This window comes from Meriones unguiculatus, chromosome 8 (genome assembly GCF_030254825.1).
Source record: "Meriones unguiculatus strain TT.TT164.6M chromosome 8, Bangor_MerUng_6.1, whole genome shotgun sequence".
Classification (NCBI taxonomy): Eukaryota; Metazoa; Chordata; class Mammalia; order Rodentia; family Muridae; genus Meriones; species Meriones unguiculatus.
The window spans coordinates 101,621,618-101,646,739 of record NC_083356.1 but is presented as its reverse complement, the minus strand read 5'-3'; the positions used below and the strand labels follow the sequence as shown (position 1 = coordinate 101,646,739).

The window sequence follows — 25,122 nt, the reverse complement described above, 5'->3', positions numbered from 1 at the left end:
TGTTTCTCCTTTTACTATGACTTTACTAAAATTTCAGTTATACTCTAAATGGTCTCCAGAATGTTTTCAAAAATAAATTCAACTTTGCTTCATTTGTTATTTTTTCTTTGAAGAATAATAGATATTAAAGTCTCTTCTTTAGTCAGATTCTTGTTCAATAAAATACTACCATAAAGGTAATTAATGAGTTAATTAATTAGAATTTCAAACTCACTAAATCATATGAGCCACTCACATGCTAGTGATTATTCAAAATTTCATTCTGCCAAGCATTTTGCAACTAGTTTGACACATATGCAAAAATGCTTTTCAATGTATATTGGCAACCTATACCTTCTGGGAAAAGCATTATACCCTGTGAAGCATAACTTCAATTAAGCAGTTTTATATGAATATATATATATATATATAATAGTCTTTATATGAATACGTATGTAGATATATAATAGTATGTTTCTAAATGAATTTTTCAAGAATGCTTAGTGTTAGTTAAAATGCCCAGTGCCAGGCATGAGATCCCTCACCGCAAGTTATTGATAAGAGGTAACCAAAGGCCCCTCAAAACAATTCAGGCTTTGCTTGTTACTCTTGGTTGCCTACGAGAACTTGATGGTAAGATCCCTTGTTGAAGACACCACACACTTTCATCAGAAGACATGGAGAAATCAAGATGGTACTGACCAGAAAGCCTCCGCCCTGTTTGCTAGCTTCCACGGTAGTGGAAGATGCTATGTAGACAGCAAGGCAAAAAGTTATTCAGGTGTGAATCCTCTCTCCAGTTACAGTCATGACTGGCGTAGCAAGGTATGCCCATAGTGGCACAAATAGCACAGGAGTACTAACCACCTTCTGACTGGATTTAAGGTCTGTTGCACAAGAAGAAACAGGTTCCTGGTATTTTAAATAGCATAAAACTCACAGGTTCCAGGACGACCCTAACACTATTATTTTACTAAATGTGTCAGTTATAAAACTTTCTTCTTAATTTTTATTTTCTAGCTATATACTAGTGCAACTCTAAGATATCCTAAGAGAAGTTTCTTTGTGCAGGAAATGCTGGTTAATGAAGAAACTCCAGCCCTGAATTATACTGTTAAGACAGGAGGATTAAGAAAACAGAAAAACTATAATAATATAATTTTTAAATCATAAAAATGAACTGATGAAATTACAGCCTATGAAAACTGATTTTGTAAAACTATAAACTCTTTTAAAGCAACATCCAAACCTAAAATAAAATGTTTTTAGAAAATACTGTATAACTAGAATTTTTTTTAGAGAATGTAGAGAGATTCATCTGTTTTTTTGTTGTTGTTTTGTTTTGTTTTGTTTTGTTTTTTCATCAAGATTCAAGAAGTATCATGTTAACCTGTATTACATGAATGGTATTTACTGGAGACTCCAGTTCTTTACTGGCTAACATTATTGTTACAGCGACATCCAACATTGGGCTAGAAGCTGATGCTATCTATCTCTTTGACTTGATTTATAATGGATATTTATGGGAAAGACTGGTATATTCACCATACCATAATAAAGGGAAACAGTTATTGCTACATACATATTACATAAATAAAAGACTTGATTTCACATAGATTACTCCTAAGCTCAGCTCCTGAGAACTATTTTTTTTCAAATCACACAGTAGCAAGAAGTAAGTTGGAGCACTAGCTCAAGCCATCAGGCTTCGTTGAAGTGACAACATTTAAGGAGACTTAACTATTTCACTTTTTTCAATATTGTCACCTTTCGTGATCTTCATGATGTACGGTCTTCCTGGTTTGGTTTTCGTTTTTCTTTTTATTTATTCTTTTCTCAGATATTACAACCCGAATGCAGTTTCCCTACTTTCGCTCCCCCAGTCTCCCTCCCCACCTCCCCTTTGCCCCAGATCCATGCTCCCCAAAACCTCCCCTCAGAAACGATCAGGCCTCCCAGGAACATCAACTAAATATGGCATAGCAAGCTACAATCAGACCAGGCACATATTCTCACGTCAAGGCTGGATGAGGCAACCCAGTAGGAGAAAAATAGTCCCAAAAGCAGGCAAAAGAGTCACAGACAGCACTAGCTCCCACTGTTAGGAATGTCACAAGAACACCAAACTATAACATTTATGCCAGGGACCTTTCTCTGTCAGCCCCACCAAGACTTCCCTATCTCTGTGAGCCGACAGAATCTTGGTCAGTTGATCCTGTGGTGACTTTGACTCCTCTGGCTCCTCCAATCCTTCCTTCCCTCTTCTACAGGGCTCCCCAAGCTCAGCATAATATTTGGCTGTGAGGCTCTGAATCTGCCTCCATCAGTGGCTGGAAGAAGTCTCTCTAGTTTCTCTGATGACAATTATACTAGGTTCTGAACCCGGTATATCCTGAAGGCATGACAAACTATAGATCAGAGATTTTGTGGCTGTGAAAACTCCATGAGGACTCTATGAGGGTGGCACTAACAAAGACGCCTAGTAATGGGGGACATGGAGGCTGAACCAGCCATCCTCTAAAACAGCCTCTAAAGTTTTAATGGCAAACAATTTATGAAGTAGGTCAAATAGGAATAACTGTCCCTTCTAAGGAGCAGTATAAATGAAAGCACTGCATGTGAAAAGTACCTTAATACAACAAACAGTAGATAACAATCCATTTCTATGAAATAAAATAAAATAAAGCCATGGGAAAAAATCAACAATGGAAAAAGTCTGTTAGCTGGCCTTTTATCAATTTTATTGTTTAAAAAACAAAATAAATTTTAAAGAAAATCAGTGGTGCCCTAAGTTTCCTTCCTGTTGCTGATAAGGTACCCTGACAAAAACAACTTTGAGAGAGAAAAGGATTATTTGGTTTACAATTCCAGGTGACAGTTAATCCATACAGGGAAGTCAAGACAGGAACCTGAAACAGCTCCAGCTCTTCACATCACAGCCACAGTCAAAAGCAGAAAGAGAAGGACCGTATGTAACATTCTTCATGCTCTGTCCTCTCCCTGCCCTTATACAGTTGAGGCTCTCTTGTCCAGAGAAAAGGGTCTCTCACAACAGACTAGGTAATGAAGAAACCCCCTACAGACATAATATCAGGACAACCTCATCTAGACAACCTGATCTAGTATGTATTGAGATGCTCTTCCCAGGTTATTCTAGATTATGTTGACAGTTAAAACTATCACATATGTAATTGTATACTTTTTGCAACAACCAAATTGTGGAATCATCAGGCTATGTGTCCATCAATAAAAAAAAAATGGATAATGTGAAGTACACACATTACATAAAATAGGATGATCAGGCTTTTTAGCTACCCTCCCTGCCTCTGTAAATATATGGGGTCCTCATATATATATGGTTTAATGCTGACCTCTTTGTGACTACAGACTTTTAAAAGTATCAAAAATATGTCATTCTGGTTAATTAAATATGTCATTCTTGTTAGTTAAAACCTGGATATATATTTGTTTACTCTAACAAAATAAGTCTTTTTGTTACTGTATTTATGACATACACTTGTACATAATCTGCTTGTAATAATTAACACTATTCCCTAAACTTGCAAAAGATTTAAAATTATACTTGTCAGTTACACATTATTTTTATTTTTTATGTATTACATTTCATTCACTTTGTATTTCAGCTGTGCACCCCCCCCCCAGTCTCCTCCCAATCCTACAGTCCATCCATCTTTTCTCCCTATGCCCCTCCCCTAGACCACTGATAGGGGAGGTCCTCCTCCCCTTCCATCTGACCTTAGCCTCTCAGATCTCATCAGGACTGGCTACATTGTCTTCCTCTGTGGCCTGGTAAGGCTGCTCCCCACAGGAGAAGGTGATCAGAGAGCCTGACACTGAGTTCATGCCAGAGACAGACCCTGCTCCCCTTACTAGAAACCCCACATGGATGCTGAGTCTACATGCTACATCTGAGCAGGGGTTTTAGGTCCTCTCCATGCATTGTCTTTGGTTGGGTTATCAGTCTCTGCAGGGCCCCCAGGGCTCAGTTTTTATGACTCTGTTGATCTCCTTTTGGAGCTTCTGTCCCCTCCAGGTATTTCTATCTCCCCCTTCTTTCATAAGATTCCCTGCACTCTGCCCAAAATTTGGCTAGGAGTCTCAGCCTCTGCTTCAAAACCTTGATCAGTAGTGTCTTTCTGAGGCCCTCTGTGATAGACCCCTGTTCTGTTCCCTGTCTTCTCCTTCTTCAGATGTCTATCGCGGTTGCCCTTCTGAATGAGGATTGAGCATCTTCCCTAGGGTCTTCCTTGTTGCTTAGCCTCTTTGGGAGTATAGCTTTTAGTATGTTTATCCTACATTATATGTCTAATAAACACTTATATATGAGTATATACCATGTGTGTCTTTCTGCTTCTGGGTTATCTCACTCAAAATGATCTTTTCTAGTTCCAACCATTTGCCTGCAGATTTCATAATTTCCTTGTTTTAATAGCTGAGTAATATTCCATTGTAAATGTACCACAATTTCTGTATCCATTCCTCCACTGAGGGTCATCTGGGTTGCTTCCAGCTTCTGGCTATTATGAATAAAGCTGCTATGAACATGGTTGAACAACTATCCTTGTTGTATAGTTGAACATATTTTGGATATATGCCTAAGAGTAGTATAGATGGATGTTGAGGTAGCACTATTTCTAATTTTCTGGGAAAGCTCCAGATTGATTTCCGAAGTGGTTGTACAAGTTTACATTCCCACCAGCATCTCCACAACCTCTCCAGCATGTGTTGTCACTTGAGTTTTTGATCTTAGCCATTCTGATGGGAGTAAGGTGAAACCTCAATGTTGTTTTGATTTGCATTTCGCTGATGACTAAGGACACTGAGAATTTCCTTAAGTGTTTCTCGGTCATTCAATACTCCTCTACTGAAAATTCTCTGTTTAGCTCTGTATCCCATTTTTTAATTGGATTACTTGGTTTGTTGGTGTTTACCTTCTTCAGTTCTTTATAGTCTGGATATTAGACATCTGTCAGATAGAGGGTTGGTGAAGATCTTTTCCCAGTCTGTAGGCTATTGTTTTGTTCTGATGACAGTCTTTTGCTTTACAGAAGCTTTTCATTTTCATGAGGTCCTTTTTACCGATTGTTGATCTTAGAGCCTGTGCTGTTGGTGTTCTGTTCAGGAAGTTGTCTCCTGTGTCAATGAGGTCAAGGCTCTTCCCTACTTTTTCTTCTAACAGGTTTAGTGTGTCTAGTTTTATGTTGAGGTCTTTAGGTCCACTTGGACTTTAGTTTTGTGCAGGATGATAAATATGGATCTATTTGCATTTTTCTTTATGTAGATGACCAGTTAGACCAGCACCATTTGTTGAAGAGGCTATCTTTTTTTCCATTATATTATTTGGATTCTTTGTCAAAAAATCAAGTTATCTGTAGATATGTGGGTTTATTTCTGGGTCTTCTATTCAATTCCATTCATCCTCCAGATGTTTTCTCTGCCAGTACCATGCAGTTTTTATTATTGTTGCTCTATGGTACAGCTTGAGATCAGGGATGGAGATACCTCCAGAAGATATACAGGATTGTTTTAGCTACTCTGGGTTTTTTGCTTTTCCATATGAAATTGAGAATTGTTATTTCAAGTTCTGTAAAGAATTGTGTTGGTATTTTGATGGGAATTGCCCTGAATCTGTAGATTGCTTTCGGTAGGATGGCCATTTTCAGTATGTTAATCCTATTGATCCATAAGCATAGAAGATCTATCTATCTTCTGATAGCATCTTCAGTTTCTTTCTTCAGAGACTTAAAAGGTTGTTTTTTTTTTTTTCATACAGGTCTTTTACTTACTTGGTTACAGTCACACCAAGGTACTTTATGTTATTTGTGGCTATTGTAAAGGATGTTGTTTCCTTAATTTCTTTTGTCTTTTGTATACAGGAGAGTAACTGACTTTTTTTAATTAATTTGTGTCCAGCCACTTTTTGTACTCAGCCTCTTTGCTGAAGGTGTTTATCAGCTGAAGGAGTTCTCTGGTAGAACTCCTTTTTGGGGTCACTCATGTATACCATCATATCATCTGCAAGTAGTGATACTTTGACTTCTTACTTTCCAATTTATATTCCCTTGATCCCTTTTAGTTGTCTTATTGTTTTAGCTAGTATATACATTTATTTTACCAAACCAAAGATTCTAAATTTTGCCTTATATATATAACTTTCACATAAGATACATATGTGTCATGATGCTAATTATTTCTGGCTTTATGACTAAGATGTCTCTTAAATGATGTAAGTCATCCGAAGACTGGTATTATTAGATATCTGAAAATCTGTACACATTACCTAATTTTCAAAATTGTTTACCTCTTGTTGATTATATTTGTGTAAAACCTTATAGCTTACTATTGTCTGCTACGTGACATTTGTAAAACCTTTTTACACATTTTTATTTTATTTTATTTTATTTTGCTCAGGGTTCACTCTGAGCTGTGAGTAGACCCTTAGATTTTTACTTCTTTCATTTCTTTTTTTTAAATTTTATTACAATTTATTCACTATGTATCCCAGCTGTAGTCCTCTCCCTAGACCCTTCCCAATCCCACCCTCCCTCTTCTCCTCCCTTGCCCTTCCCCCAAGTGCACTGATAGGGGAGGTCCTCCTCCCCCTCCCTCTGACCCTAGTCTATCAGATCTCATCAGGACTGGCTGCATTGTCTTCCTCTGTGGCCTGGTAAAGTGCCCCCCCCCACCTCAAGGGGAGGAAACTGTTAACATTCTGCTAACAGCATCTGACAAAGAAAGGGATAACATTCCTAAAATGTTGGGACCTTACTCATGAGACAAGCAGATTAAACTTCAGGTACGACTACCCCAAGAGCCACTTGTTCCATGTCTCAGTTGCTTAAATTGGACACAAAGGGCTTACTGGTGTTAACTTTGTAATACCTGTCACTGACCCTCTACCCCAGAATGGGATCAAATCCAATCATGCAGAATGAGTTCTTTCCTAGCCTCAAGAGGCAATGGAGAACAAATTCTCAGATACTTAATCAACAATATCTTCAGAAAATATTGTTTAGAGACAAGGCAGGAAGTTGACAAAACTGAAATCAAGTCACTCAGGTCATGACAGTATTTACCGGTAATCCCAGGGTTTAGGAAACCACAAAAAGATAAGTGTCACTTTGAGTCTAGCTAAGCTTCATTAAGACCCTGACTCAAACCAACAAGATGTAATTGATTGTGCCTGTCCTCGCAAAAGTAACTAAAAACAAGATATTTTAAAAAGTAGTTCTTCTGCAGGGCAATGTGGCACTAAATGTGACTAAGCTTGGTTTCTATCTGCATTATATTGTTACAAACATAGACTTATTTAATCTCAGGACTGGGGTGTTTAAAAAAAATGGGGAATTGTAACAGGCCTGGCAGAAATGAAATATCTCTCAATTTAATTATCAAAATACTGAAACAATGGACCCCCCCCCCAAAAATGGAAAATTTCCCAGGAATCTCATGCTGAGAAAGGAAAAAGCCCAGCTAGAGAAAGAACTTGCCTCTTGAAAAAGAGATTCATACAGCTGATCTAATTTGTCAGATCATCTCAAAATACTAAGCCCAAACAATGAGGAGTCAATGGTAGGCAGGACTACAATTTGAATATTACTATTTTGATATATACATCATAGGTCCTCTACCTAAACTCTAATCTCATTGCAGGACCTTGAAGTTTTCTCTGAAATCTCTTAGTCCTTTTTCCCAATGTGGCCACATTGAACAAATCAGCTTCGGGGTTGTTTTGTTTTGTTTTTGTTTGTTTGTTTTTGCTTTTGTTTGTTTGTTTGCTTGCTTGCTTTTTCTGAAACAGGGTTTCTCTATTCTGGACTCACTTTGTAGACGGGGCAGGCTGGCTCAAACTCAGAGACCCATCTGCCTCTGCCTCCCAGAGTTCTGGAATTGCAGTGTGCTACACCGTGCCTGGCTTTTCCACTTCCTGTATTTTTAAAAATGAATAGTAAAGACTTTAAAAGGTGGACAATATCATTAACCATCAAGAAAATGCAAATAAAAACTACTTTAAAATTCTATCTCGCCCCAGTCTTGAGAAATCAAATGATAATAGGAATAATGATACATTCCTTAATCTCAGTACTTGTGAGGCAAAGACAAGAGGATCTTTGTGAGTTGAGGCCATTATGGTCTACATAGTGAATTTAGGGCCAGTAATAACTACACAAGGAAACTCTATCTCATAAAAACAAACAAAAAAATGAAGAATAAAAACAAAAAACTAATAGCAAATGTTGGTGAGGATGTGAGGAAAGAGCAACCCATATTCATTGTTGGAAGTACAAACTGGTATAGCATTATAGAAATCAGTGTGGAGATTCTTCAAAAAGCTAGAGCTAGAACTACCATTCTAGTCAGATATTCTACTGCTGGACAATATCCAAAGGACACTATATCCAACTACAGTGATATACTCTCGTCCATGTTCAATACTGCTCTTTTCTTTTACTTTCTCTTTTTTAAATTTATTTATTCACTTTACATCCCTATCTCAGACCCCTCCCTCCTCTCTTCCTGGTCTTGCTTTCCCACCATCTTCTCACTTTCTCCCTCCCTTTCTTCTCAGAAAAGCAACCCCAACACACATGATACCAAGCCACCCCAGTATATCAAGTTGCATCGGGACTAAGCACATCCTCTTCCACTGAAGCCAGACAAGACAGCCCAGCTAGAAGAAAGTGAGATACCAGCAGGGAATAGAGTCCATGTAAGAGACAGCCACCAGTCAGTTGTTAGGGGTCCCACATGAAGACCAAGCTGCCCACCAGCTACAAATGTATAGGGGGCCTAAGTCCAGTCCATGCACCCTCTTTGGTTGGTGCTTCAGTTTTTGTAAGTTCTCATGAGCCTAGGTTAATTGAATCTTTGGTCTTCTTCAGGAGTTCTTGTACCCAATGGGTTCCTTTATCCTTCCCTTCACTCTTCTACAAGACTCCCAAGTTCAACCTAATGTTTGCCTATGGGTCTCAGCATCTGTTTTGATTTGCTGTTGTGTAGAACCTCTCAGAGGCTCCTGTCTGCTATCCTCCTGTCTGCAAGCACAGCAGAGTATCATTAATAGTGTCAAGGTTTGGCTCTCTCCCATGGGATGGATCTCAAGTTGGGCCAGTCATTGGTTGGCCAGTCCCTCACTTTCTGGTCCATCTTTATCCCCATACATCTTGTAAGAGTAAATTTTGGGTCAAGGGTTTTGTGGATGGGTTGGTGTCTCCCCTGAAGACACCACTGAAGTCTTGCAAGGCTAGGAAAGAGATGGATACTTCTGTCTCCATGTGCCCCGCTTCTAGCAGTATCCACTAAAGTTGCCTCCTTATCCTCTCAGGAGCCTATGCAATCACAGGTCTCCAACGACTCACAGATGACCACCCCTGCTGGTTTTAAAACAGCTATTATAAACAAGGAAATCACAAAATTTGCGGGCAAATAGATGGGACTAGAAAAGATCGTCCTGAGTGAGGTAACCCAGGCCCAGAAAGACACACATGGTATGTACTCATTTATAAGTAGATTTTAGCCATTATAGTACAGTATAGACATATTTAAATCTGTTAAGCCCTGCTCTTTGTGACATAACTGTAACCATTTTTGTTTTCAGTCTCCATTTTAGTTATAAGATGAAATTAAGTTGAAGTTCCCAGGCTCTGCCTACCAAATGTCATTAGTATAAATCCTTCTATAAGGTCAAATCAACCTCATATCTTGTTATGATTGAATGTTTTCATTACTCATACTTTGTTACCTTGTTACCTTGACATTCTGAAAAGTTCCCAACTACAGCTCCACTTGGGATCAATCAAATTAAAGGTCAGTTAAAAATGCTTTGTTTAGCTAGTCAAAATGATGTAATGCCGCCCTCCCTTTGCTTCCTACTACTGATTACCTGTTTGCATTCTTGTTACCTGGTTGTTACCTGTTTGTGGTTTTTCTTATAAAAAGCCTGCCTTGGAAGTAGACCAGTGATACAGTTCAGCTCCCAAGTCTGGTCTGTGTCCTTGATCATGGTCAGTCTTGGGGTGTGCATTCAATAAACAATATCTGACTGAGATCAGTGTCTGAGTGGTTTATGTAGCTATTCTTGGACTATAACATAATCCACAGACCCAAAGAAACTAAGTAACAAGGAAACTCCTAGGGAGGGTGCTTGATGCTGCTCTTTTCATAACAGCTAGAGAATAGAATTATCCTAAATGTTAGTCAACCGAGGAGTGGATATATATACACCTCTAAATTTTATTCAGGTGTTAGAAAATGAAATTTGCAGGTAGTTGGCTAAAACTGAAAAAAAAATATTGAGGTAGGCAATTTTGGTTTCAGAATCAGAAGCTTAAAAATGAAAGCTTTATTTTCTTCAAGCACTGGCATGTGGTCAGTTTGGGATCTGAACAGCATCCTGGAATGGAGATTGTACAACATGGAAACATAAAGTAAGGGAAAGAGGGAAGGGCTTTTGCATTGACCAATCATATTTTGACATAAGAGGTTGAATGAGAAAGTTAAAATTGGTGACTGTGCCTAATCCAGGTCACCTGTTTTCAGGACCCTTGACTAAGCTCTTGCAGTCAGGTCCTTTCCTGAATTTCTGGCTCAGAATTCAGAATGATAAGGGAACAAAGGCATGAGCAAGCTACGCTTCCACAACTAAGTCAAGACAGGCTACACACTACAACTGTGTGCCTTAGTTTAAACAATGGCAACATCCCTCTTTACCTTCTTTACTGGCTAACAGACAAACACCTGAAGAAGCAGGATTGGAATTGGTTTCAGGGCCTGGGAACATGAACTCAGTTTTGTTCCTGTCAGTAAAATAGAGGCTGTTACTGAGATGGTTGGATTCTGGCTACTGTCTCCTAACAGTAATCCAATCATAATAACACAAAAGCAGCATTCCTCTCTCATTTATGGATCCTAACTTCAAGCTTCTAATTTTGCATATTCAGCTTGGACCTGTAGGAGCCAGGACACTAGAAAGAGGCTATAAGGAAGAGGATTCCTTAAGGAATAGAGAGACTAGAACATAGATACTATGAAAGTAGATAAGGAGTAGAAAGCTTTGGACTGGAAGGAAGTAGAGGAGACAGGCAAGATAAGATGGGGGAAGGTAAACCAACATGAAAGTGGTATGAAAAATTCAGGTGGAAACATCCTATCTTTTAACAAAATTTATAAATATAATTCATCTTTACACAGTATATAAGTCATACAACATCCCTTCTGAGAGCCAGGTAATATTGTTGAAAGATAGAGAAAAAAAATGAAAGAATATAGGGCAAAGGGCTATAGAGAAATGTCATCTCCTGGGAAAAAAGGTGCCATTGCAATCATGAATTTTTAAAGCTAAGAATGTTTACACTAAATAAACATCAGAATGCATCCATCACCAGTCAAGTACGGATGGAGTAGGAGCTCAGGGTTCTACTCATTACTGAACTACTTGTTATAGATAGATTCAGAGAAAGGAGAGTCATTGCCATCAGTTGTGTATCCACTAATGACACCATCAAGTACTGATAGATAGTTACAATTCCATGGTCAAATAGATTTTCCTAGTTACCCTAAATGGGTCAAAAACAAATGCAAAATCATGAATATGGGAAAGGGACTGAGAGCAATCAGTGTTCGATGTTCTGCAGACAGTCAACAGCTGGCCTGTACCCACTGCCCTCTTTTCTTTCTTTCTTTTTTTTTTAAGACAATCTCACTAAGCTGCCCACTCAGTCTTGAACTCACAGGCAGGTTTTGAATTTGCAATACTCCTCTTAGCCTCCCAAGTAGCTAGAATTACAGGCCTAGATCTTACATTTTAAGGGTGGGAATAAAAGAAATAGAAAAATCATTATGAGCAGTAAATACTAGAATACATACTACAGTAAATATTTACTATGAGGATGCTAAAGCTTGAACAAAAGTACATTTGCATATCTCAAAGGCTCTCCACCAGGATTTTATTACAAAAGGAAAGGTTTTGTTTTTGTTTGGTTTTGGTTTGGTTGGTTTTTTAAACTTGCTAGTCTAAATGCCAAGAAATACCTCCATAATCAAGGTTAATGTTAGGTTTCCACCCTGGACTGGGGATTTAACGTATAAAAATAGACCTGGTAGGCAGGTCCACCCTGTCCCACCAGTCCTAGCTGCTACTGGGTCTTCATGGCTGGTATACTCCACCCTCTAAACTCTCCAGCAGGGGGCTGGGCTGTTTTTCCCTATATAATCCAAACATTTTGATTACCTGCTGTCTTTGTTCCTTTGGGCTTCCTGGCTGCTATGCCTGGCTCCCTTCTCTTTCCTTTCCAATCCCTTCCCCTCTCCCTCTCTACATGACCCAGCTCAGGCTCATGTCCACTCTGTACTTTCCCAGAGGTCCCTGCCTCTGGCTATGCTCTCCCACAAGTCTATAATAAAGTGTCTTCTCCACCATACCTAGAAGTAGTTACGTTTCCTTTTTATTTCTTTTGTTCAGTTAGTTAATAGAACCAAAAACAAGAGGGTTTTGTGTCAAGTGATACAAGGAATAGATAAGAGAAAATCACCTCCACAGTATTTATGGCCAATAATTTACAACTTGAATCTTACTATAAAGTCCTTAAACAAATGACAATAAGAATTTTTTGTTCTGTTTGTTTGGTTGGTTGGTTGGTTGGTTTTTGAGGGTTTTTGGTTTTTTGGCTTTTTGGTTTTTTTGGTTTTTTTTTTTTAGACAGGAAGTTGGGGATAAAAAAAGAGTTGGGGATCTGGGAAGAATAGGGAAGAGAGGGTGAACTTGATGAAAACTGCATAAAATTCTCAAAAATTAATAAAATAATAGTAATATCTTTAAATGGCCTGTATATGTCAAAAGTGTCAAGGTTGCAAATTAGAGAAGATTAAAGAGGTGTAATTTGTAATGAGGTTTTCTAACTTGTATATTAAACACACTTGATAGGATATTTGTAGGAAAATTGGTGATGTCTGTTTAAAAACTTTTGTGGGGAGTGTGTGAGTGAGTGTGTGTGTGAGGGTGTGTGTGCGTGTGTGTGTGTGAGTGAGGGTGTGTGTATGTGTGTGTGTGAGGGTGTGTGTGTGTCTGCCAGAGTCAATGTCAGATGTCTTCTTCAATTACTCTCCATCTTTTTTGAGACAGGGTCTCTCCCTGAACCTGAAGGTTTCCAATTCTGCTAGACTAACTAGCCAGTGAGCACTTTGATCCTGACTCTACCTCTAGCCTTGGGATCAGGCATAAATCACCACAGTTAACTTTTCCATATGAACTAGAGATCGAAACTCAGATCCTCACACTTGTGCAGCAAGCACATTACCAACTGAGCCATCTTCCACAGCCTCAGTAATACAATAAATAAGATAACAAAGTTAATTGCATCAATATCGATGTTCTGCTTTTGTTAAATTATCTATAGTTGTTTCCAATGTTAACATTAGGATAAGAGACATAAAATACATACAGAAGCTATATGTACTGTTTTTATAATTACTGTGTGAGAGTAGGATTATCTAAAATAAAACATTAAGAAAATAATAAAATGCTACTTTCATATTTGCAGCTAATGTTTTCTAAACTATCTTAAAAATTAAATATTAATTTTACAATTAGGAAAATATATTTGCACACATGCCAGATTGTTATTGACACACTTCTCTATTATTGTCAAATAGATAAATCAAGTTATTTAATCAATGGTTGATAAATTATGCATATCAAGTTTTAAAATCATTGATATGACTACCATTCAAAAGTAAAAATATGAAGTCAATAATAATAGCAGTAATTATAGTTAATTGTCAATAGTCTTAAAAATAATAAATATGTATTTCACTAACTCTCACAAATCTACAAGGCAGATGCCACCAGTATTACCATCATTATTTTAGATAAGAATAGTAACAAGTTAAACATGTAGCTAACATATCAAAGTTGGCATAACCTCTAATCAGAACAGCTAGAAATATCCAATCCCAAAGATCTAGCTCTTCAATAATGTCACCAGAACTAATGTCTAACAGACTATTCATGAAACATTCAAGAAATTCAATGCATTTGGCTGTCTGACAGTAGCACAAAATCACCTAAAACAGACAGCTTTAAAGAGAGTAAAACCCAATGAAAAATAAGTATAGATATATAGATATTTGCACATACAAATAGAATACTAATTTATTACTAATGTAGACGTGATATAGCTATAATGTGTAATAAATGCTAAATAAGGAAACAGGAGAGTGAGGACTTCATCTATTACCTGCCTATTTGGATTTATGTTTTTAAAATCTCTGTTTTGGCTCCTTTCCCTATCCTTGAGTATCCACCAGAAGCAAATAGTAAGACTATACTATTGAAGAAACCACATACTTGGATCAGAGGATAGTCAAGCTGGTCTTGCTTTAGACAATTCCTCTCTGGATAGCATCCATAGTGCCTGGGAAGGTGCTATGCAGGAAGTTATCTATAGACTTACCGAATTGCAAACCCTTCTAACTACAAAAACATCAGACCCAGCAAGCAATGCCAATTGGTACAACATTGTCAGAAATGTTATGGAGTAACCAATTGCTTTCTAATTCCATTTAAGGCCTACTATATAAGACAAAACCCATGCCTGGCACTGTAATCTGGACAAGGACCCATAAATGGGGAGATTATAAGACACAGAGAAGAATCTACTATGATTATTTTACTAAGTGGACATAGTATCAAACTACTTCCTAAATAGTTATGTTTGTGTCCTTAGGTTAGTGCAGCTCTTAATCCTCATCAGCAAACCTTCATTTTTGCAGCAGGTGAAAATTAATATAGAGACCTGCACCTGGTCAGAGTACAGAAGAAAAGTAATTGTAGAGTGCAGAGGCCTAAATGAGACATCTATCCCACACCTCTTAGCTATGTGACTCAGGTACTATTGTGGGAGTGGATCAGAAAGTTTCTAAGAGTTAGTGGTTAGAGAGTGCTTCCCAGAAGTCCTGTCTTCTTTGTGCTGCCCATATTCTTCTGGTGTGGGGATGCCATTAGTTCCTCATCTAAGATTTGGAATTTGAGGTTACTTCTCCCCTTCATGCTGGGATTTTATCTGGCTTGGAAGAAATTTGGGGGGTGGCAATATGTGTTCTAAAATAAGATGGTAGTGACAGTTGCATTACTCTAAATTTACTGAAAATATTCAAATTGCAACTTAAAATGAGAAAATTAGGTGATGTGTGTTATACACCAACAAAATTCTTTTAAAAATAAATGAATTAAAAACAAAGTTTCTGAAGCCAGGTCTGGTGGCACATGACTTTATTCCCAGCACTCAGGAGGCAGAGGCAAGATTTCTGATTTCGAGGCCAGACTGGTCTACAGAGTGAGATCCAGGACAGCCAGGCTATACAGAGGAAACCCTGTCTTGAAAAATGAAAGTAAAACATAAAATAAAACAAACAAAAACCCACAATGTTTTTTTCAGATACTGGAAAAAGTAAATGTGATCACATGTACGCATAGACCTGTCAGATGTGCCAAGGAAGATATCTTTAATCACTGGATATAATTAATCACTAGAGAGCATTCAAAACTTTTGTCATGGCACATGTCTGCAAGCCCAGTACTCAGAAGGCTAAGGAAGGCAGATTGTAAGTTCAAGATCAGACTGAGCTATACATCGAGTTTCATGCCATCCTAGCTTACACTGCGAAACAAAGATGGAAGGAAAAAGTATTGGAGATAAGGAGCAGGAGGGAAGGGGAGAGAAAGAGAAACAATTCTACAAGCAGCAGTTGATGCTAGTTTCCCCTTTATTAGTTTAAATAGCAGAATTTATGATTTCTAAATAGTAAAATTTTAAGCTTTAAAATTTTCACTGTGTGTGTGTGTTTGTGTGTGTGTGATGCCTGAAGTAGTTGATTCTTTCATTCGACTTCCGGTTCAAGGGACCGAACTCTTGCTGTCAGTCTTGATAACAAGTTCACTTATTAAATGAGTCACTTTGCTTGCCACATTTTAAGCTTTTATGTAGTTTATGAAGAACTTTAATTACTATTGAAATTTGAAAGTGAAAATTGACAGCTGTAACAAAAACATCACATGTTTGTTATGGGTGATATTAGGATATATTTTTAAATGCCACATACAACAGATGTGATATGAAAGAGATTTATTGGATGGAGGTGGAGAGAGAGAGGGGAAAAGAGAGAAAGAGAGACATGTTGGGGGCTCCACAAGAGAAACCAAGGCAGAGAGAAAGCAGAGAGGGGGGGGAGAGAGAGAGAGAGAGAGAGGAAAAGGGGTTATATTTGAAGCACCTGGCCCAGGTGATGACATAGGACTCAGGTACTGACAGGACGTTGTCAGGACCCTAAAGGCCCCTAAGGGCAGGCCAGCTGAATTGCCTGCTCAACATAACAGGTGGAATATCTCTCCAGAACGAGATGTTGGGACTATAAGTCCTCAATATCTCTGAGTGGGATCCTTACTTGTAAATAAGGTCTTCAAATTTGTAAAAGCCAACGTGGGATTATTAGGATGGGCTCTCATAAAATTAGTGGTACCTTTACAAGAAGAAGGAGGAGAACGTGGGGGGTGAAGGTCATGCAAAGGAAGAAGCAACAATTAGAGTTATGATGTGGAACACTCCTGATGGCACCCTGATTTCAATTTCTAGAACCAGGGGACAATTACTTTATCTTAAACTGGAAGATTGTATTATGAAAGACCTAGGAAACTAATATTCATCTCTAACATCTAAACAAAAAATAATAAATTATTTCAATACATAAGGAGAAGTCAGTTATCGTGAGCATACAGCTTAGTAAAACCTTTTACCGATATACTTGGAATAATTAAATGCTTAATTGTGACCTCAGAATTAAATCATTAGTGATTTCCTGAATTATCTAGGAAAGTATACCCTATAGTTTAAAACTCTACTGGGCAAAGGAGGCTCTTTTTTCATAATTAATAAACTACACTACATGGTCCTTTTCTACATGTTTTAAATCTTTAGTTCCTTTTATAGCAGAATATGAAACAAATATCTGTTAGTTATTAAAATTAACAAACTCATAAATTATAAACATTTCAAGCAACAGAGTATTTTAAAATATTTTCACTTGATATACATTTCAATGCGCCCATATTTTCAAACTAAATAAAATATGATTAAAAACAGAATATTAGTTTCAAACTAGTGCTTAGAAGATTTCCATAACTGAAAAGTTTCTTCATACGTATTTGTAGTAAAAACCTCCTCCCATCTATAAATAACCCTTATTTGTTCTCTACTGATTCATGTCTACTTTTCTTTTGTTTTACGCCTTACAAATTGGAAATACAGACATACAGTAGTTTATAAAAATTATTTTCAAGCATGAGATTTTATTATCAAAATCAGAAAAAAGGTTGACTTTTAGAGTTTGACATACTATACGACAGTAATAAAATACTCCATGAGTCCAAACTAACAATGATCTTAAAAATTGTTGGCAACAAAAACTGAGGTGAAATTTTAGTTGTTTTCACAATCTTTAATGATGAGAAACTCAAGCTTCTAACAAGACCAGAAATAAATCAAGGATGTCCCCTCTGATTCCTATCATTTTAATATTGCCATAACTGTAACAATAACATTAAAATAAAATAAAAGCAGAAATATATATTAGGAATGAAAAAATAAAATTATATTTAGTTGCACATAAAATAATTGTTTATGCAGGAAATCCTAATTCAATAAACAAAAAAATCTTCCTGAAGATTCCTGAAGATATCTATAGAAAAATGCAAGATATAAAATCAATTACACACAAAATTAATTACCGTCAATATTTTTCAGCAAAAACAAGTGCAATTAAAATTTAAAACATTTATATAGACACCAAAATATGTAAATATAAATTTAACAAAATAAATACAAGGTCCATACAAGGAAGAGGGAAAAAAAAACTCTAGTAAAATAAATCAAATGTCTAAATAGAGAATGGAGAACAACTCAATGTTCATGTAGAAGGAAAACTCATTTTCTAAACATCAGTTCTTCAAAATCTTATCTTCAGATTCAATGTAAACACAAGCAAAAGAAAAAGAACAAATCATTTTGCCTCTATCAATAAACTGATTCTCTGTTTCTGTAGAGAAGGAATAATCCACAAAAGCCAACATATTTTTTTAAAAGAGAAAAAAAAAATGTAGAGGATTAACAGTGCCCAACATAAAGACTTACTATAAAGCTACAGTAATATATAAAATACATAAAGAGAGCAGGATAGACCATAAATAGACCCAGAGACATATATTTCTGATTGCCTTATCTCTGAGAAAAGAGTAAGAAAATCCAAGTATATAAATAATAGTATTTTTCAGCAAAACTCTGAAACATATAGATAGTCAAATGCAAAAAAAACTTAAATTTCAACATATACTTAACATACTTCAGAAAAAAATTAACTTGAGTCAGAAATTTTAAAATCCAAAACTCTGAAACCACTAGAAGATAACATAGAAGAAAATCTAGATGACCCGGAGTTTGACAGTGACTGTTTAGAAAACAATAGTAAAAGTACACTCAAGACCTGGGCAAACTCCAACCAGAAAAAAATCCCAAGACAGAGGTAGAAAAGATAGGGGCAAAATTCCCACCACTGACAGAGGAGTGTCAACATGCGTTCATAAACCATAGCAGAATATACCGTTCTGGTAGGTAATATTGTCAATTAAGGTGTCTGTACATGTGGACGGAAAAAGAATATATGAAAAATCTCTTCATCTTCTACTCAATATTGCTGTGAACACAAACTGCTCTAAAAACAAACAAACAAACAAAAAACTTAGTCGTAGTTAACATTGTGAAAATTGCTGTCTTATCAAAACTTACCTACAGATTCAATGCAATTTTCATCAAAACTCTGATGGAATTCTTCATAAATAAAGCTCGAGAGCCAGGACCCAACTGTCAAAGCAACCCTGAGCATAAAGCAAGGCGCCAGAGACTTCGCAGTGTCTGAACTCAGATGATCCTGCAGAGCCATGACAAGAATAGCATGGCACTGGCACACAGAAGACATAGAGCCCAATAAGCCAGAGGAGAGGACCCGGAAGTGCTGCGTTCATCTAATTATTTACAAAGGTCCAAAAAGAATTGCAAAGAGAAAGAACAACCCTATTAACAAATAGTGTTTGGAAAACTATATAGCCACATATAGAATAGAGTAAGAATAAAGTTAGAATAATGAAGTTAGATCTGTATCTCTCATGCTATACCTACCTCCCTCACCCCCCCCCAAAAAAAATAAGATGGACCAGACCTTAGGATAAGAGTTTAAAACTCAAAATAGCTGAAAAAAAATGTAGGGAAGACACTTCAAGATATAGACATTAGCAAGCACTTTCTGAAGGGGAAACTAATGCTGTGGTACTTAACTCCAAGAACTGATAAACAAGACTGCGCGCAATTGACAAGCTTCTTCACAGAAACAACAGAGGGAGGAGATGACCTACAGAATCAAGAAAGTCCTTGCTAGTCAGACATCTAACAACAAACTCATATCAAAGTAGAATATACATAGAGCCCCCCCAAAAAATAAAGTAGCCCATACCCAGATCACCCAGTCAACGAATCAGCAAATGAACACAACAGTTTTTAAAAGATAAACACAAGAACGTGTTTAACAGCTCTCATCATCAGGAAAATGCAAACCAAAACTACACTAAGCTTCTACCCCACTCAAGCCAGAGCAACTATCACAAAGAAAATAAACAACAAATGCTGATGAGGATGTAGAGAAACAGGAACCACTGTGACTACTGTTGGGAACATAGACCTGTACAGCCACAATGGAAATAAAAATAGAGACTAAAGAAACTTAAAAATATAACTACCATATTGTCTGGCTATCCACTCATCACTATCTACTCAAAGGAATCTAAGTCAGCATATTACAGAAATAATTGCCTGTCCATGTTTACTGTAGCGTTACTCATAATAACAGGATATGGAACAATCAATCTAGTTGTGTATCAACAGACACACACACACACACACATATATATATATATATATATATATATAAATGAAATTTTCAGCTTACTATAAAAAATAGTTTGCAAAACAACACTTGATAAAATATTGTGTGGCATGTCTGTATGTATATATGTGCAAGGGTGCATACCTGTGTGTGTGTGAGAGAGAGAGAGAGAAAAGTAGAACAGAGCCTTTTAGAGGACAGGATTAAGACTGAGGAGAAAGAGAAAGGAGAAAGAGAGGATAAAGGGAGAATGAATATGAGCAAAGTACATTATGTATTTTATTTATTTTATATACATATGAAGATTTCATAGTAAAACGGATTATTTGGCATCCTCATATAAAAATATAATGCCTATTAAAATGTATACATACTATTCATAAATGTTATATTATAAATGAATTGCTCCTTGTTTCCAAAGAAAAATAACAAACCCCAAAAAGTATATGATGTAATATTTATGACAAAAGTATCAAAGCCAGATGTGATGGCACATATTTTCAGCTCCAGCTTTTCCAATGCTGAAGCAGATAATTTTCTTGAGTTTGAGGCCAGTCTGGACTGTAGGGTAAGACTCTGTTTGAAAAAACAAGTATCAAATATTCAGCTTACATTTCTTTTATCTAGAAATAAAACACAGGATAGGGACGTGGCATGGTAGTAAGGTGCTTGCTTCAGTGTATGTGTGCCTAGGTTCAAGTCAGTGTATGAGTGCGTAGGTTCAAGCCTCAGCACATAAGCACACAAATGGCTCTTAGCTAGAATTTACTATAAGGACTAATCGTGGCAGCATACAAAAAAGCTATATAGTTTTACAGCCTGTGAGAGCTGAGCTGAGCTGAGCTGAGTGTCTTTGGACACAATGGCCGAAAGTGTATTCATATTCCTGCCTTCACACTTCACACATTGTAATGCGCTCCTGTGTAGGTACAGCTGCAACCATCATTGAAGCCTAATCTGAAGGGATATCATAAACATATAACCATTTATTCTAAGTCTATTTAGACTGCCGCCCTGTCCCAGATTTTCCTTTCCATTCTAAACTGTCCTGCTTCCTTAATCTGACCTCAAAAATTTTACTATAAACTTAATAATACATGTAGATTCTAGGTTTTTCCACTCGTTCTCACAACCTGAACACCTGTGCATATACTTATTTCTATAGTTCACCTCTCTGGAGGAGCTATTATTCAAGTAAAAATCAGGAGTGATTTCTTATACTACATGTCTTCCTACGTAATAGTGTGGAACAATTTTGTTTTAAATTAAACTACAATTTAGATTGTGATTCAAATTAAATGTAAAAAAAAAAATGCTACCTAGTCAACCCATGTTCTCTTTTTCGAACTTTTCCCATTCTCTAAGATAATCTTTTCTTCTTTTCCACAAATAAAATAAGCTAGACTGATCTCTGCCTTGAGGCAGCTAGCTAAGTGTTCCAATTCCTTTCCACAGTTAGCTATGACACCGAAGACATCAGGCGGCATGATGTGTGCAGGGAAGGACTCAGCAGAGGCTGAGTTCAGTCCCTTCCCACGTGGGACTTGTCTTCCCTTTCTTCTGTCACACCTGTAGCCATGCTTATTCTCCAAGCATGGTTACTGGCAAGATATCCCACTTCTCTTCTTTAGTGTCCTCATTTATTAAACAGTAAGAATAAAATCATATGTGACAGCTGACAGCAATACTTAGGACTGAACCCTTATCATTGCACACAGTAGGCAAGTGCTTTACTACTGACCTATATATCCATAAAGAAACTCAAAATAAGATGCTAAATTCCACTATCCATTCCTGTATGATCAAACTACATTTAAAATCTGGCCTTCAACCAGTGAGATAACTCGTTTGATAAAGGTACCTGAAGCCAACTCAAAGGCCCTGAGTTCACTTAATACCAAGGACCCATGGTGACCAGATAGAACTGACTCTTACAAGTTGTCCTCTGACCTCCACTATGTGCTATGGTGAAGTCACACCCTACATACACAGAAATAAATAAAGAAATTTTTTTTTTAATTAAAGAAAAGGTATATATCATAGCCTTCCCATTTTTCAATTGTGGAATGTAAACGTAAGTTTTCCAAGATTACAGAAAAAAAATAAATAGCAATGCCAGGCCCCAGTACAATATGTTCCTAAAAAATGTCACATTGCTTCTCATATAATTGTTTGCAAAGTCATCTGATTAATACTCTAAACTCCAAAACTATTGCTTTCTCTTTATATATATTTATATATAAAGTACCCAGGAACTGATTGCACTAAAGCCTGATTAAAAATCTAACACAAAAATATTGGGTGGTTTTTTAAAACTAGTTTAAGAAGACATATATTGTAGTCCTAGCTTCCTTACACAATGAAACTTTCAACATTTTATTTAGACTCCATGTGCCTTGATTTCTTATTTTTAAAATAAAGATAATAAAAGCTACTTTACATAGCAAACATGACCTTTTAAAAAGATTAAAGCAACTGAAGAAGTGAAAAGCAATGCAAATCTAAAATCAGGCCAAAAATTCACCATTCTTCCTAATTCTTAGGCTTATCTTTTTTAACATATTGCTAACATGATTCTGCCTTACCATTTAACTGTAAAACTATTCTGTACTAGCCATTAACGCCCATGAAATACAAATGTGGCCTTTAATTATTTTCTACCAAACATTGTAGATCCTCCTTTCTAGCTAACTTCTATGTCCCTCGCTCTTTTAAGCCACAAACCGATTGCCCATGGAGCCCAGTAATGTCATCCATTTCGAAACTCCTCCAGATAATCCTCATTTGGTCTTAAATCCTTTAACTGCTCCCACCAAGTGCCAATCCATAAGCCACAACAAACTGGCTTCAGCCTGCTTTTCTAGGACAAGTCCCAGGCCCCACTAGCCCCCCTGCCACAAAAGGGATTTTCCCCCTATATTTAATCTTTCCTAAATCTCCATCCTGTAATTCCTGTGTTTATAGAACAGATCCCTGTGTCATTAACACTATTTATTTGGAGTATATAAATATATAACCAGAGAACCATATCTATTCAAGTTAAGAGGTACACAAATCTTATACTCATTTTTTTTTCAAAACTACACACACACACACACACACACACACACACACACACACACTAGCTTTAAGCAGGCTAGCTAACTGCATCCTTTCCCAACCCCCACCCGCCGACACCGTCCTTGCTCTTAATTTAGGCTCTGTTCTTCATGGTGACACTGGTGTTCTTCCCACCTCTCTGCTCCCTCCCTATCCAAACCTGGGGTCCTGGGGAGCACTGGGCATGCTCAGTAGCCACAGCTGATGCAGGAAGCAAACCGGGATGTGTTTTGCAGCATTAGAGTCCAGCTGTCGCTGAAGGCCCTAAATCAGTGGCCCAGAAATTGCTCCATCCTCCTACGATATCATTTAACTGTGTGTTCAAAGGATGAGCGTGGATTTGGAAATGAACAGTTTTCAGCAGTCCTAGCCTGCAAGGTGGGTCACAACTGAACAGCTAAAGAACAGCCGCTTATGTGGCTCGGTGCTGCGGAGATTTCTGCTGTTCTAAGCCGTGATCACGCTGATAGAAGGCTAGGAGCTAACGTTTAGTATCTCTGCCTCACCACGTTAATACTGACCCTCCCTCACCCACGCCGCCCCTAAACATAGCAACATGAGCTGCCCCAGACTAAAGGGGATGTTGCCTGAAGTCCAAAGTCTGTGTGCCAGACAGACGGATTGTGCAGAAGACAGGCAAATCAATCACTCCAAATATTAAATCAAGCAGGCAGCTAAAGGTCCCAGCGATAAACAGATGGGCTAATTCCAAATGACAGTCCAGGAACCTTTCAGACACTCAAATGTGAATAGTGTGACTGTCTCCCAAAAACTCCTCTCTTCCACGTACATGAACTGTGATACACATCCCTTTGAAAAAGATACTGACAGATATCACACACACACACACACACACACACACACACACACACACACACGATCCTTTCTGCTGAGACTAAATCTCTAGAACTGCAACAGCAGCAGCATTCCCTTACCTCACTGCCTAAGGATGCACAGGGAAGAAATGCATCAAGGGCTAAATAGGATAAAGGGGGGTGGGGGCTTCTCTGCAGGGGCTTGAGCCAGCACTGCAAATCTTCAGAAACAGAAAGATAAGCGTTAACAGGCAAGAAAAAAAGACACACAACTGCCCCTGCTGCTAAACCCTAGCCATTTCTTCAAACAGCAACAAACACGAGACATTTCATCACCATGCTGCATCCATATTGAGAAGATGGAAAATTAAAAAAAAAAAAAAAAAAAAAAAAGCATGTGCTCTGCTTTAAAGCATTTCAGTCTGCGGAGATGGGAGGAGACCCTGTCCATATGTTGTGGGAGCTATCCACCACCCCAAAAGTACTCTCTCCCAGCACCTAGCAGCATACCACTTTCCTGACAGGCTCTGCAGCAGAGCGGTTAATGTATTTGACAGCAGGTTGTCTCTTACCGTTGGCAGCAGCGGCTCCATTTGGGCCCCCTGGTCTTTAATCTCCATGTCCTGTGACACCTCTGGAAAAAGCACCTTTCTCTGCAGTGTCTTCGGTGTCTCCACTCAGCCCGGCACTCGCTCTGCTTAGTATTCGGATCAGGTAGCTCTGAAGCAGGAGGCAACTGCACACTCCAACTCACCAGAGTCACATGGCTCCTACTCACTCGGGCTGCTGGCCAGGTTTTGCACTGACTGCCTTGGATCCTTGGGCCGGTGAGAGAGATCCTGAAGCCCTGAATCACTGCCCACACGTGGATTCTGGATAAAGTAGAGCCTACAGTGCTGCGAGTCCAAAGGACATTAAGAATCTTGCCTGAGATGCTAACTTCTTATACAAATGAGTTCACACTGAACTCTAACCAGCTCAGTCTGATTTTGACGAGGTGAGGCACTCACTGCATTCCAGAATACCACCGGAAATAACAGTTCAAACATGGCAATGGCAAGGCAAAGTCTTAATAGGAGTTCTCTTAGCTATAAACATTTAGAATGATCTTTGAGGTAATCTTGCCTCAAAATTAGAATGTCAGTGAGCTTGAACTATTCCCTAATTTAAAAGACAAGTTATTGTTAAATCAATAAAACAAGTATTTTTAATGTTTAAACTGTGT

General features: G+C 37.7%; 1 protein-coding gene across 8 annotated transcripts in view; it reads right to left on the bottom strand.

The window, feature by feature from the left end:
• The window catches only part of Slc4a10 (solute carrier family 4 member 10), a 287,257-nt gene extending 262,419 nt beyond the window's left edge, over positions 1–24,838 (bottom strand). For 4 of the 8 annotated variants that reach the window (XR_009593862.1, XR_009593863.1, XM_060390263.1 and 1 more), the window contains exon 1: positions 24,470–24,838. Coding sequence is in view for 6 of the 8 variants with exons in the window: in XM_060390263.1 (XP_060246246.1) it covers positions 24,470–24,517 (48 nt within the window). In the remaining 2 variants the exon portion in view is untranslated. The remainder of the gene's footprint in view (positions 1–24,469) is intronic. The other 4 variants (XM_060390262.1, XM_060390259.1, XM_060390265.1 and 1 more) reach the window with 2 other exon arrangements.
• Positions 24,839–25,122: the final 284 nt, after the last annotated feature.